Source organism: Eumetopias jubatus, unplaced genomic scaffold, assembly GCF_037043125.1.
Source record: "Eumetopias jubatus isolate StellerSeaLion01/CBP00866 unplaced genomic scaffold, mEumJub1_p1.0 scaffold_10, whole genome shotgun sequence".
Taxonomy (NCBI): domain Eukaryota; kingdom Metazoa; phylum Chordata; class Mammalia; order Carnivora; family Otariidae; genus Eumetopias; species Eumetopias jubatus.
In genome coordinates, this window is record NW_028274816.1 from 38,499,495 (window position 1) to 38,513,104 (window position 13,610).

Genomic DNA, 13,610 nt, shown 5'->3' on the forward strand with positions numbered 1-13,610 from the left:
CGCTGTTCATAGCCATCCATTTGTCAGCTCAGAGCTTTCAGCAAGAGAAGCAGGCTTTTGGCAGGCACGGTTGTTTTAAGGCTTAAATACAAGAGAAGTTTGAGATGCTCTAATCAGTTAAAATTGCAAATAATGCAACGTCGCCAAGTGTTATCAGCCCGTCCTTGGTGCCACCCCAGGAGCTCGCTAATGTCCTGGAGCTGTGACGGGCAAGACGAAGGGCCTGCGTGTGTCGCCTGCACCAGCGAGGTCTCGGTCATTGTCCCAGCAAGCCGGACCCACAGCTGGGGGCCAGCACGCGTCGGGGCTGGAGCGGCGCAAGCCACCCCCCAGCACCCCCGCTCTCGGGGTGGTTACGCTCCAAGATCATCACATAGTGGCTCCAGTTTTAGAGCCAGGCCGACTTGGACTCACTGATTCAGCGTCGCTCAGCTTTGCACGGGCTGTTTTTACCTCTCTGCGTCTCTCCCTGGCGCGGCCCCTGGGACCCAGAAGGGGCTCCGTTAGTGACTGCGCCTTCTACTATTATTACCGGTATTATTGTGCTTCCCAAAACTGTCACTGTCATCACCATCAAAGCAGAGACCCGCGGAGACCCGAAGTCGCTGCGATGACTGTCAGGACGGGACCTGCGCGCACAGACACAGAGGGGCAAACCATCTGCAGGAAGTGTCCGTGAGAAGGGGCGCGGCCAGCCACAGAGGCGCCAAGGAAGGAAAATCATTCATTCACTCGGCAAATATTCGGGGAGCTCCTATGATATGCCACACCGTCTACTGGGCATAGCGATGGAGAGAGAAGGGGACCGATGCGGTCCTCCCCTCTTGGAGCTTGGGCTCCGAGGGACAGGCAGACGGTGTGCTGATGGTGAGCGCGAGCAGTGACGGGGGCGCGGTGGGGTGCGCTCTGCGGGACCTACACTAAGCAGCACAGAGGGCCTCCCTGAGGATGAAGAGGAAGACGGTGTTAGGCCGAAAGTGACAGGAGGTGGCGAGGGCAGGAGGGAGAGAGAGCAGGCCACCATGACGGCACAGACCGAAGGTCCGCGGGGTTCCTGCAGGGCGCTAAGGGGCAGGTGCTGCCGTGGCCCAGGAGGGGAGCCTTTGCCGACAGACGGAATGTTCCAGTCTTTAAAAATGGATGCATTATGCAAGGTTCAGCCAAGACCCTCAGCTGTGTGAGTGCTCAGCTGCCCTGGCCTGACCCCAGGGTCCACTCCTGGGTCGGCGTGCCGGGAGGAGACGTGCCGTGTGCGGACGGAGCCCCTCTCCACGCGGAACCCGGGGATGGCTGGGATCGGGGAGGCCCAGGAAGTCGCTGCCCATGGAGGCTCTCCACTTGCAAGGCCCGAAGATTAACCGTGTCTGTGGCGGGCTCTCCTGAAGGTGTTCCGTGCGTCTGTTCAGCATCTCCTTCAGAAGGTCCCAAAATTCATCTTCCCAAGGCCTCGCTGTGGCTCCTGACAGTCTCTCCTCTTCTTCCTTTGCTCCCCATGGGTCTCTCCCCCTGTCCCCGCCCCAGACAGCCTCCCCTTGTTGTGCTCCACATGCCATGGTTAGTGGACCCCGCTCCCAAGGGCCGCGCGGGGTCAGGGGAGGGGGTGCCAGCCGGGCTCGGGGCTGGGGAGGGTGGGGATGGGCGGCACCTTGGCCCTGATGTCAGTTACCTTTCAATTTTGCTCTTTGTGTGAGGCTTGGCCGAGATCCGCTCCTGAGCAGGGAGTGTGTCTTGGGACCTAAGGCTTCCCCAAGCACAGGGTGCTTACTAAGACTTTGCCGAGAAAGCGGCCGGAGGGGCTGTCCTACAGATTCACAACTGTAGCTTCTGGTGCGGAGCAGGAATGATGAATTCCGGGGTGGGCCTCGGAAGGAACGCGAGCAGCTGGTCAGTGACCGGGAGAGGGGGACAGCTTCCACACTGGGCAGCACTTTCCGAGGGCCCCAAGGGGACCCACCTCCCATTTCTAAGTTAACTGGAGCGTTTCCTCAGACAGCTGCCCATGACCCGCAGGGCGAGGCCATTACGGAAGCACGGGGGTGGTGGCGGAGTGTTGGACCAGACGGGGCTCAGACTGGCCCCAGGCACGCGGTCTGTTCCCAAGCCTGAGGAACTGGCCATCTAGAGAGATGCAGGAGGGAGCAGGAGCAGAGGAGGGGAGGAAGGAAGCCTGCCTCAGCCTGGTGCAGGTGACTCTGGGTCTCTAAGTGGGCAGCATCGTGGGGGGTGGGGGTTCACAATACAGACACTGGCCGGTGGGGATGGCGCGATCCTGGGGTCACCGGCCGGCAGGTGGAAGGGTCCCGGGGGATGTGGGTCCTGAGTGCAATGGTGCAGGGGATGGGAAGATAGCACAGCATTCCTGCTGCCGTATCCGTGACCCATCCCCTGGTCCCATCTCCAGCCTGCCTTTCCAGGAGGGAGCCCATAGATTCGTCCGGGCAGCTCCATTTGGGCTCCAGTGGCTCAAGTCAGCTTCTCTCGCGGGCACCTACAGTTCCCCCGCTGATGGAAGTGACCTTGGCCGACTTTCCCATCACGCTGATCTGCAGGTCTGTCTCTACGGCAGGGGCAAAAATCGACGGAGGTCCCACGGTGTGCGCTGGGTGCTGATCTCGGTGTTGAAGGCTCGTGAACTTCTCTGCTCGCAGGAACTGGCCCAGATGGGACCTCTTGGCACTGGGGGTGGTGAGCAACCGTCATTTAGGCAATAAAAGGCTGTTACTGGCCCCACCTTACAAGTGATTTAAAATCCACTTTGATGTGGCTTTAGTGCCTGACGCCTCATTTGCCCATTACTGTCCTTGCAAGGGAGTGACCCTCCGGGGGGGCTGCCCACAGGTCAGGAGGGGGCCTTTCTACCTCAGACAGTTGAGTGGGGGTCGCACAAACAACACATGGAGTCCTGGCGGTCAGCTGGGCCCGCAGCTGCTTCTCTGCCCTCTCCATGCTCCCTCCAGTGGAAGCCATCAGAAGAGCACGGGGCCAGAGCCTCCTTGGGATCCTTTCATGGCCAATGAGGGCAAATGCGATCATCTGATCACCCGAGTGTTAATTCAGCTCAGAGGGTGTTGAGCGCTTCCCAGGACCCTCTTTCAATCCTCCCGAGCCAGGGTCCGATCTTCCCCTTACAGAGGAGGAGCCTGAGGGTCAGAGAGTTTAGGTGACTTGCTAGAGCTGAGGACATGTCTCACGCGTGTCTCCTCAAGGGGACCTCCCTGCGGCCTTGAGAGCTAAGTGCCCATCTGGTGGACCGGGCGGGCGCTGTCACCGCTTACGGGAGGGTCGCCCTGCGGGGCTGGGGCAAGGGGGCTTCCCGGGTGAGGCACTGTGTGCGTGGGGAGGGGCGTCTGACGGTGGGGGCTGTCTTTCCTTGCTCCCTCCCCTCCTAGGAAGCTCTCTCCCTCCCACCGCCCCTGCGTCACCCCCCCTCCCCGGCCTTCAGCGCCACTCTCTCGAATTCCTTGGAATGCCCTGCTGTCTCCACTTCTGTTACTCATCATCGCTGGCTGGCGCTCCAATCTCCAGGCACTCGTATCCCTCAGCCGCTGGAAAAACTGCTGGAACCTTCCATGCTGACGGAAAATGTCTCGGCCTCCTTGTTGTGTTTTGCTCTGAGTTTCTGGCAGTCACCTGTTGGAGTAACCTGACCTGAGCGATCCCAGATTGCGCACCATTACTTCTCCATGATGTACCTTCCCCGCTCACTTCCTCTTTTGCTCAGGAGGCACTTCCTTGCCGTCCATCCAGGGGTTTTTTGGGGTTATGGGCGTGTCTCCTGATTCTCAGTTTCTTACTGCAAACGTGTTTTAGCTCGCGCCATCGTTCAGCTGCGTTTTAAATTTCCTTTGCTCCTGGCAGTCCCTAATTTCCAGTGGAGGTGAGCGAAGACAGAAGATGTAGAAACGGGGTTGGGGGGAGAGGCTGGGAATCAAGCTGGGGATGGGGGCGTGGGGCCTGTGAAGTCGAGCAGGAGAGACGGAGAGAGGAAACTGGGTTTTTGGGAGAATGACAAGTAAAGTAAAACCAGATTGGCCTGTGTGGATGCGAGCCACAGGGGGAATTATCTGGTAATTTATATGGCCAGGGAGAGACACCCAGATAATTCTTTCAGTCTGTGGCCGGGCGGGGGGGGGGGGGGGGCGGGGTAGATCGCTTTGAACCAGATTCAGAAGGTGGTGGAGAAGCCAAAAAGTGTGGGTTAGGACCAGGCCAACACACAGGCCTAGCTGCATCAGGGTGCAAAAGTCTTGAACTCTGAAAGCCACTTGAGTCCGGGGTGGGCCTCAGTCAGCTTGGGGTCAGCAGCAAGCTCGTCAGGCCCAGCGGCGAGGGCACGGAGTGTGCCTCCCCGCCCGGACCACCCTCACTTCCGGGCACAGCACCTGGCTCCAGGGCAGGCTTGTCCTCACTCACCGTGATGGGCTTCAGCAGCCACGCTGGGCTCTGAGGGTCAGCTCTGGGGCCCGAGCTGCAATCGTGGGGGACAGAGGTACTGTCTCTCTCTCTGCCACTCAATCAGGATGGGGAACCAGAGCACCGAGTGCCATTTTGCTCCCCTTTGGGAATCCCCTGCCTGGAGTGACTCCGCCAGGAAAAGCAGAACCCACGGGGAGGATCTGGACTGCTCCCACCTTCAGCTCCGTTCCTTCCACTCCTCCAGGGATCTTCCGGCCACCTGGCCCAGCCACACCCTGGACTTCTTAGGATCGGAGCCAGTGAGGTTCCCTCCTGTTTGCTTCTGACAGCCTGACTTGAGTTTCTGCCACATGCAACCCAAGAAGAAGTCTTGCCCAGTGCAGAGGATGCCTCACTTGGGATCAGTGACTGTGTTGGGAGCTTGAAGCCGGCCGAGTGGGAGTATTTACACCAGGGAAGGTGGCAAACGCTACAAACGGTTTCCTGTCGCTCCCCCAAGTCCTGGAAGGCCAGGGGCCAAACATTTACCAGCCTTCCCCGAACCAGTCTCTGAAGGGCCAGGCCCACGTGGGAGGACAGACCTGGTGTCTTCAAGCCCCGAGCTCTGACTGCCCGCCTCCGGGGGTGAGGCACAGGGTCCCTCCACCCTGGGCCTCGCAGGTCTGCCGCTGCATGGCATTTGGGCAGAAAACACAAGGACAAGGCTGCCGATCCTCTACGTGTGTATCCCTTCGATTTCTTCTCTCTCAACTCAGCCCCTTGTTTTGGTCCTTCTGGACTAGGGTTCTTGGAAACAAGGGACAAAACCATCCATCAAACTGACCTACGCAGAAAGAGAGAGATTTATTGGTCCAGGGGCTGGTTTGGCCTCAGGCACAGCTGTATTTAGAAGGTCCAACGATGGCCTCGGGCCTCAGTTTTTCTCCAGCTCTTGGCTTCGCTCTGTCCTGAAGACCAGGGGCCCCGGCTTGCCGCTGACTGCCGCCCAGCGCAGGCAGGAAGCGGTTCTCTTCCAGCGTCTCCCAGGAGAATTCTGGCGCTCAGTGGTCTGACTTGACTTGCGCGCCCACCCCTGGACGGATCCCCAAAGCAGAGGGCGCTGCTTGGATTGGCCATGCCCAATTCTGTGAGTTATGCTCTGGGTAAAAATTCAAGAGGTAGAAATACTTAACCCAAAGGAGGCTTTGATTTGTGATTCTCAGGGTAATTATGATCTGTAATAGCCTCGTTTGCCAGCCTCAAATCTGACCCGATCTCCCACTGGACACAGGATCATCCAGAGTCCAAGACACACCTGCTGTAAGACATACAGCATACAAACATAATAGCAACAACTTCACCCTTGAGGCACCACAGGTGCGTCCCCGCTCCACCTGTCCGGAGAGTCGGGCGTGGGCTTCTTGCTGCTGGGTGAGGGGTGGGTGTCCCAGGCCAACTCCACTGCCCACTGGCCCTCCTGCTGGGGTGCGCTCCCTAGACATGGGCCTGGCTAGGACCCTGAGCAGGCGGCTGGTTCCCTGGGGACCTGACCACGAGCCCAGAACATTCTCCCCCTGTGCTAACGCTTTCCTCCCTTTACGTGGGGTCAGCGTCTATGGCTTCACGCCTGATCTCTGTGGATGTTGGGTGCAGATTTTTTTCCACAGAGGTTCAGGCTCCTAAAATCCCCTTCTTTGGAGGGCAGAGAATCCTGCCGTGAGGGCTCTGTGGCCTCTCGCCATGAATCTCTGAGACTCATTTTTCTTTAATCTGTGAAATGGGAGCTAACACCCATCTCACACAGTCATGGCAAGGAGTGCTCAAGCGTAGGCACACGGAGAAGGGGCCGTTAAAGGGTGGATGTGGGGGCGGGATGTGAGCTTTCCACTCACAGGAACCCGGCTTGAACCTGACCCTTCACGTGCTGCCCTTCCCTCAGCCTCTGTCTCTCCTTGAGGGGAGCGAGGACACTGAGCCTCTCCACTGTGGTGTCTGTTTGGGGCCATGCTGTTATTCACGGGATGGACGTGCTTTTTAAAGAGGGTGTCCACTTGTCTGTCCCGCAAACCTTCCGCCTTCTAGCAACGGCACCGCCATGTCCCTGGGGACCACCACTTCCCGGAGCATCCCGGCACCCTGGGTCTTGGTCATGGTGAGGATGTCAGTCAGCGTTCCAGGAGCTCCACTGACCAAGGGTGGGGTGAGTGCCACGCTCAAGCCACCAGACCCTTTCCCCTGGGGATGTCAATGATTCCGTCAAATGTGTCTTAACAATGCACATACAGAAGTCCAACGTGACCCTCACAGCTTTTCGTATTTTACGACTTAAAGGAAAATAAACCTGTTATACAGATATCAGTAAGACCCATAACTGCGCATAATAATCGTATGGGAGGAGGTGAACTCTACGGTAACTCATCCCCAACCATATCTGTTTTTCTCAAAATTATTATTCCCATAACTGTTAACCAAGCAATTAAAAGTTCAGGAGCTATTATTATTCCCTTTTTTTTTTTGAGAGAGAGAGCGGTGGGGGAGAGGCCGAGGGAGAGAGAATCCCCAGCAGACTCGCCACTGAGCCCGGAACCAGAGAGCCTGGAACGCTGAAATCAAGTGTTGGGTGCTTAACCGACTGAGCTGCCCAGGCGCCCCAGGAGCTGTTATTCTTTATTCAGTCTTTTAAAGTTGCTGCATAAAATTTTTTAAAATGATACAAATGTGCACATTAAACCTGAAAATCCAATTTTAGTTTGCTCCTTGGGAATTTGAACTTGGAACAGACTGACAAGGGCAGAAGAATAGTTGGCACACTGAGTAAATAGGTTCATGCATCCCTGCCCCAGGCTGGCTCCCGTGCTTTCCAGGATCTGGGCATGCAGCTCGCCCTCCTCTCTGTTTTTAGCCTGGCTCATCCTTCCAGGAAGTTCGTCTGTGCAAATGTCGGCCAGAGTTGGCCTTCTGGTCCCTGGCGCTCAGCGAGCCCTGTGCTGTGAGCAGCGTTGCTAAGGGTCACTGTGAGCAGCTCTGGGCACACAGGCAGCTACTCAGGGAAGGCGGCCTCCTACTTACCTGTGGGATGGGGAGAGAGTCACCTGGAAAGGTGAGCCCCGCTGTCTGAGAAGCGCCTCGCAGGGTCTGGCCCAGGGAGAAGCCGGCGCCCCACTGCCGGCCGGTCCATCAGAGGAGGGCCGTTGCGGCGGGGCGTCTGCTTACCACCCGGCCCCTCCCCCAGGAAGGCTGGCCCGTGGCCTGCACCTGGTTCAGGGTGCCCGGAGTGGGCGCTGTACCAGCTCAGGTGTCTCCCAGAATCTTGAGGACACTTTGATGGGTGGGAGTCCAAGCCCAGGGCTCGTGACAAAGGCGGGTCACAGGGCGGGGCGGACCTTCCCCGGACGATGGAAGCAGACTGACGGTCCTGGGGCCTGTGTTCGGAGACTCGGCGTCTGCCTGAAGGCAAGTCCCCACTCCACTGTCCTGCCGCTGACCACATAGGAAGCAGCCAGAGCGGGTGACCATAGCCCATCTTGTGCGAGGCTGAGCGCTTCCCCACGGTGGTCTCACTTCCCCCCGCTGGCCGTTGAGGTGGGCGCCCTGTTCTCCACCCCCTGGGGGAAGAAATGGAGGCTCGTTTGCTCCTCTAACTTTCCATTCATTGTTCGTCCATCATTCGACTGAGCGCCCATGATGCTCCGTAGGAAGCAGTCATCCTGCCCTCCTGGGGCTTGCATCCTCACGGGGCAGTGGGTGCGAGAGTCCGATAACTGGGCTTGCAGAAGGGATGGGCTGAGGGCCAGCCCAGAAAGGACCTGGGGCTGGGGGCTGGGTCAGGGATCCCCAGGTTCGAAGACTCCCTGGGAAGACTCCCAACACTCTGCACACAGCCGTACGCGTGGCTAAGATTATCACTGTGAAACGACACAAGCGAATCCGCGAAGAGAAATGGGGCAGACAGCGCTGGCCCGAGGACGCCAGGTGCCAGCCTCCAGAGCCTGCTCTGTGGAGTCACATGGGACACGCGGAGCATCCCTTCCCCCCGGCAACAAGTTGTGATGACACACGTGAAGTGATGTCCCCCAGGGATGCCCAGAAGACCCTCGGTGCCTAAGGTTTTCGTCGGGGGCTGGTCACAGAGGCACCCTCTGCCGTTGTGGACAGTGATCCCCACTCCCGGAAGGAAGACAGAGGCTCGGCATAAACAGGGCTCGGGGGATACCAACGGGTGCTGAAGGAACACCAGACGGAATCCAGCAGCAGCCCGGATGTGAATGCCTTCCCAGACCCGACGGAGCCTCCATCCCAAACCTGGTGAGAGTCCCGGTGAGTCTCTGAGGGCAGGGTCCACATGAAGCCCTTGGCAAGGTGCTGAGACCCAGTCAGGGATGGAGGCTCCAGGGCCACCTCAAGGCCTCGCCACCTGCCCGCTCCAGCCCTCCCCTGCTGTACCCTGGGCTCCTCCCCTCCTCCCTTCCCAGCAGCTGGGCTTCTGTGGGGCAAGAACCAGCAAACGTACCAGGCTCTGGATGCCCTGCCCCATCGTCAGCACAATTTCCTTCTTCCTCTGCCTTCAGGCCGCACCGCCACCTCCCCTCTCTCCCCCCACCTGCTCTGCTCTTCTCTGTGACGCACCATATACACACATTGCTATGAGCCTCTCGTTTCTTCCTGACCGGCCCCTGGAATGTCCAGTGAAGCTGTGCGCACGTCAGGGTGGGCGTTATAATCCTGTCGATGAGCACCACCTCCCCACCCTGCAATACTGAGACGCCTCTGTTCCTTGCCCCCCAAACACCACGCGTAAGCAAAGTCCTGGGCCCCTTCCCTGCCCAGCGTGGCCCCGCTCTCGGGCCGTGACGGGAGAGGAGAAAGCCCTCCTCTCCCCAGCCCGGGCTCACCTGATCCCTCGGCCGAGTCGTCGAATTCCACCTGGAAGAAGTAGCCAGTGTTCCAGACGTGCAGGCAGCTGGCCGCGGCATAGGAAACCCTGAGAGGCTTCAGCTGCGGGTCGTAGACGCTGTCCCTCCAGCGGATGTTGATGGGCGACTGCCGGGTGCCCCGCCGCACGGAGGCCGGGCCCTTCCAGAGGGGGTGCACTGGGGCGAAGAGAGGGAAGAGGAGGCCTTCGCTGAGACGTCGGAGTTATTAGTGCCTCGGGGGGAGGCAGGGACCCTCACAGATGAGCCCCCAGAGGAGACAGCCCTCGGGGAACTGGCCCAACACGGAGCCCGGGGGCCACCAGGCTGCCCAGCAGGTCTGCCCGCGTGTGCGGGGCCCTCGCTCCGTCTCCTCTCTGGGATCATCCGCCAACACTGACACTCCGGCGCGGCATCCATCAGATTTCGATCTGTGGTCATGGTCACAGTGTGGTCACAGGAAGTCCGTGCCCGCCCATCAGGGAGAGATGTGGCCACCTGTCCTGCAGGCCGCCTTCAGGGCCTGGAAACAAGGCCTTACGAGGCTCTGAGCTGCCGCCGGCCTTCCCACCATGGACGGATGGGTGACAACGGCCTCGGGGGCCAGCGTAACTGCCTGGACTCTTGTCCCAGCTTCCTCCCGCTCTAATTCGCTGTCGTGCCAGCAGCCTGGGGCCTTCCATGGCCGGCTCTCTCCCCAAAGCCCCCCTGAGCTGGCACAGGTCATAACCGCGTCCGATGCGACGTGACCTTTAGCACACGGAGCAGCCTCCTGAACCACCCCCGGCCCCATCCCCCCGTCGGGGAGGCCGGCACGGAGCGGGGCCGCACGTGGAACTCGCCGGTGGCTGGATGTCGCGGGGGTGGTCCTTGTCTCACCAGAGGCTGAGCTCGCCCGACACAGAGGGGCATGGTGGGCAGGAGGGCGTATTTCTAGGTTACATTTGCGGAGCAGCGCGAAGGGGCTGCCAACCCCGTGGAACATAGTCTCTGCCCCCAAGTAAAAGGGCGTGGCTCATCCCTGCACGTGCCGGGGCGAGGCGGCTGGACCTGAGGAGGCCTCCGTGCTTGCTCGCCACAGCCGTGTGCCCCCAGGGCCACGCTGCTGTGCCCAAGGTCGGTCTCGCCCTAACCGACGCCGGTCTCTGCCGGGAAGCAATAAAAGTAAAATGTTACCCCTTTCGATCTCAACCAGTAGTCGTGGCGCTCCTTCTGTGGGTCACGCACCGGCCCCCAGGCAGGGAAGGACGGGGGCTGCGTGGGACAGATCTGGACAGAGCGAAGCCTCCTGGCAGACGCAGGAGCCAGACACGCCCGCGGGAACGTCGGGCACACACCGCGTGGCAGGAAGCAGCTCTCCCGAGGAGCGGGATGCCCTCACGTGCGGCGTCTGCCCTATCCGTGGCCGAAAGGCTCCCGCCGTGGCCGGGTGTCAGCTGCCAGTGTGGATGCCACCAATCCCAGGCTTAGGAAGAGGCGCACACACGGAAGCAGGGCTGGAGAACGCCTGTCTGGAATGATTCCGGAACCTTCTGTAGGGCTGTCTTTTCTCGCTAGGCCAAGCCACCAGTGATTTTCAGTCAGAAAGAAGCGCCCCCCCTCCACCCGCAGTGTTACTGTCTGCCGTTTTGTTGACCCTCCGGCGGTCCGCCACGGACCTGAAGCAGAGAACCCTCCTTCTGCCGCGGAGTCGGGTCCTTGTTGGGTCCCTGAGAGCCTAACGCTAGGTCACGGTGCCTACGTCATTCACCCTGCTTCCTCTCGCCATGAGGGCGTTTTATCATCTCATGTCCTTGCCAGAAGGTGAGTGCGGTAGATTCGGCTGTTTTCAGAGAGAGGCCACCTTTCCACAACTTTACTACAAGTTTACGTTAGAGTTGTTCTATTTTGTTATAGGTTGTGTTGTTTATCTCGTACTATGCCTAGTTAGTACATTAAACTTGCTGCAGACATGTGTGTATAGGAGAGAACAGTCCTATAAAGTCCCGTGCCTGCTGGGGGTCCCGGAGCAGATCCCCTGCGGAGAAGGGGGGACCACTGCGTTTAGGAACAAACTTTCTTTTTTTCCCCAAGGGAAATGTGCTGCCAAATACCAATACACAAAACACTAGACTGGAGGCATAAATGTCTCAGGAAGCCCCAGTCTCCCCGGTTTGGCAGAATATATTCTGTGCACTGTGGAACTTGGAAATAACCGCCGAGCCCTCGGTTCTCCTGAATGTAGCTGGGAGACCAGGGTGTGAGTAGATTTAGGCGCTTGGCACAAAATGTCACTTGGTCCTACACACGTGTGTGCAGATGTGTGAGAATGTGGTTGGTAATAGTTCAAAACTGGGTACCATCTAATGTCCCCCAACAGGGTAATGGTTAAATACAGGGACATCCACGCGACGTAGCACTTGGCAAGTGTCTGCAAGGTGCCCGGCGCGGTTCTGAGCCTTTCCATTCCTGACCTCATTTCTGCTTCCAACAGCTCTGTAAGGGAAGTACTGTGATTACCCACCTCTTACAGGCGATGCAACTGGGGCTCAGAGAGGTTAAGAGACTTACCCAGGGGCACACAGCCAGGATTCCAGTCTGGGTGGTCTGATGCTCTTCACAGTCGTACCAAGTATGAAAGAGGGGACAGGTGCCAAGGGACAATCGTGAAGATGTCTCCAGTGGACACTAGAGAAAGCCACGGTGCCAACCAATATGCACAGTGGGGTCACTTTTTATTTTTTTGAGAAGTCTTGTGAATGTGTAGACACATTCTATGAGCATGGAGGAAAGCGCCAGAAGGCTGAGCTCTCAGGTAGACATAGCAGTGACCTCCAGGAATTGGGGTTGGAGGAGGCACAGGTAGGAGGACCTTTGAGTATGGTTTGGAAATTTACAGGTGGATCTAGGGTGGGCACAGGTTTTGCATTCCTAGCAAGCTCCCAGCGGGGGATGCTGCTGTCAGTCTGGGACCCACTCTGAGTAAGGGTCCATAATGTTCACTGAGAGCCCTGGCTGTGGCAGGCTTTCTACGCCTGTCGTTCCATCTTTACGTGACCCCGTGTGACCCGTAGTCCTCCCCTCTTACAGGTGTGGAGACTGGGGCTCAGCGAAGCGGCTGGCCCCGCTCTCACCTCTGACATGAGTCACTTGTCCCGAGTGCCCACACTCAGGAGCCGCTGGTTGTGAAGCCCATGCTCTTTCAACTGTCCAAACCTGGAAAGTGCAGGTGGGGGCCGGTGCGTGACCCACAGAAGGAGCGCCATGACTACTGGTTGAGATCAAAGGGGATAACATTTACTTTTATTGCTTCCCGGCAGAGAAGTGACCTTCAGAAAAGTGACCTTCAGAAGTGACCTTACTGCCAGCCTTTTTTTTTTTTTTTTTTTGACAGAGGGGAAATCTGAGACCCAGAAAGAGAGAGGCATGAGTCCAAGGTCACAAGGCGTTAAGGACGGGCACCTCTGGGGTGCGGCGGACCAGGGCAGTCTTTGGACAGGGCTGGTTGCATGATCTGTTTGTGGCAGGTTTGCTGAAAACATTCTCTGCCAGACGGGTTTTGGAACGGGGCTGGATGTTCCTAGTAACAGCTCATCTTGGGGAGCACTTGCTACGAGCCTTCTTCTGAGGATCTCACCCTCCTGATGGCCCCATGGAGCTGAGGTTAAGGGACTCGCCCAAGGTCACCCAGAGGAAAAGAGACAGAGTGGGAACCTGAACCCAAGCAGTCCGGTCTGACTTCCTCCCATTTTGGAACACGCTACAGAATTAGCCAAATGTCAGACTGCATCTGGGGAAATTCGAGGATCTACTTACAAGTGTCATTCCGATTTCTTTGTGCACAGGGACCCTGCAAGCACCATCGCTCCGGCCTTCGCAGATGACTGCGGAGAGCCCCCCACATCTGCTTGACCAAGACGGAGAAACCAGAGGACTTCCGAAGGCTCCTGCCCAACACCAGGGTCCTTAGCATCTTGGGTCTGTTCCCCGTGGACCCCAATAAAAAGAGGGTGATTTTCCTACTATCTGCTCTCGCTTTGATCGGGACGACCATGAGACGGGGTTGACCCACCTCTTTTTGTAGAAACTCACCCAACCCCCTGATCCGGATGGTTAAATTTCAACCCATGCCTGCCCCAGCATTCTGGGTGATGTTCAGTGTGGCTTAGGGGTGGGTGCTCTGGGACAAGTGGCCTTCGCTGTGGCCAGCCCCTGGGCTCACTGAGCTTTGATCTGGTAAACAGCAGAGCGTGCCTAGGGGTTAGGAGAACATTATGGAGAGCCCAGTGCCACTACTGGAAAGGTGAGAAGCAAATAGAAGAGAGA

General features: G+C 58.3%; 1 protein-coding gene across 1 annotated transcript in view; it reads right to left on the reverse strand.

Annotated features, from left to right (window-relative positions):
• Positions 1 to 13,257, reverse strand: part of CA5A (carbonic anhydrase 5A) — a 31,022-nt gene extending 17,765 nt beyond the window's left edge. The window contains exons 1-2 of the mRNA XM_088026923.1: positions 13,101 to 13,257; positions 9,288 to 9,485 (exon numbers count right to left, since the gene is read on the reverse strand). Coding sequence (XP_087883049.1) covers positions 9,288 to 9,485; positions 13,101 to 13,257 — 355 coding nt within the window. The remainder of the gene's footprint in view (positions 1 to 9,287; positions 9,486 to 13,100) is intronic.
• Positions 13,258 to 13,610: the final 353 nt, after the last annotated feature.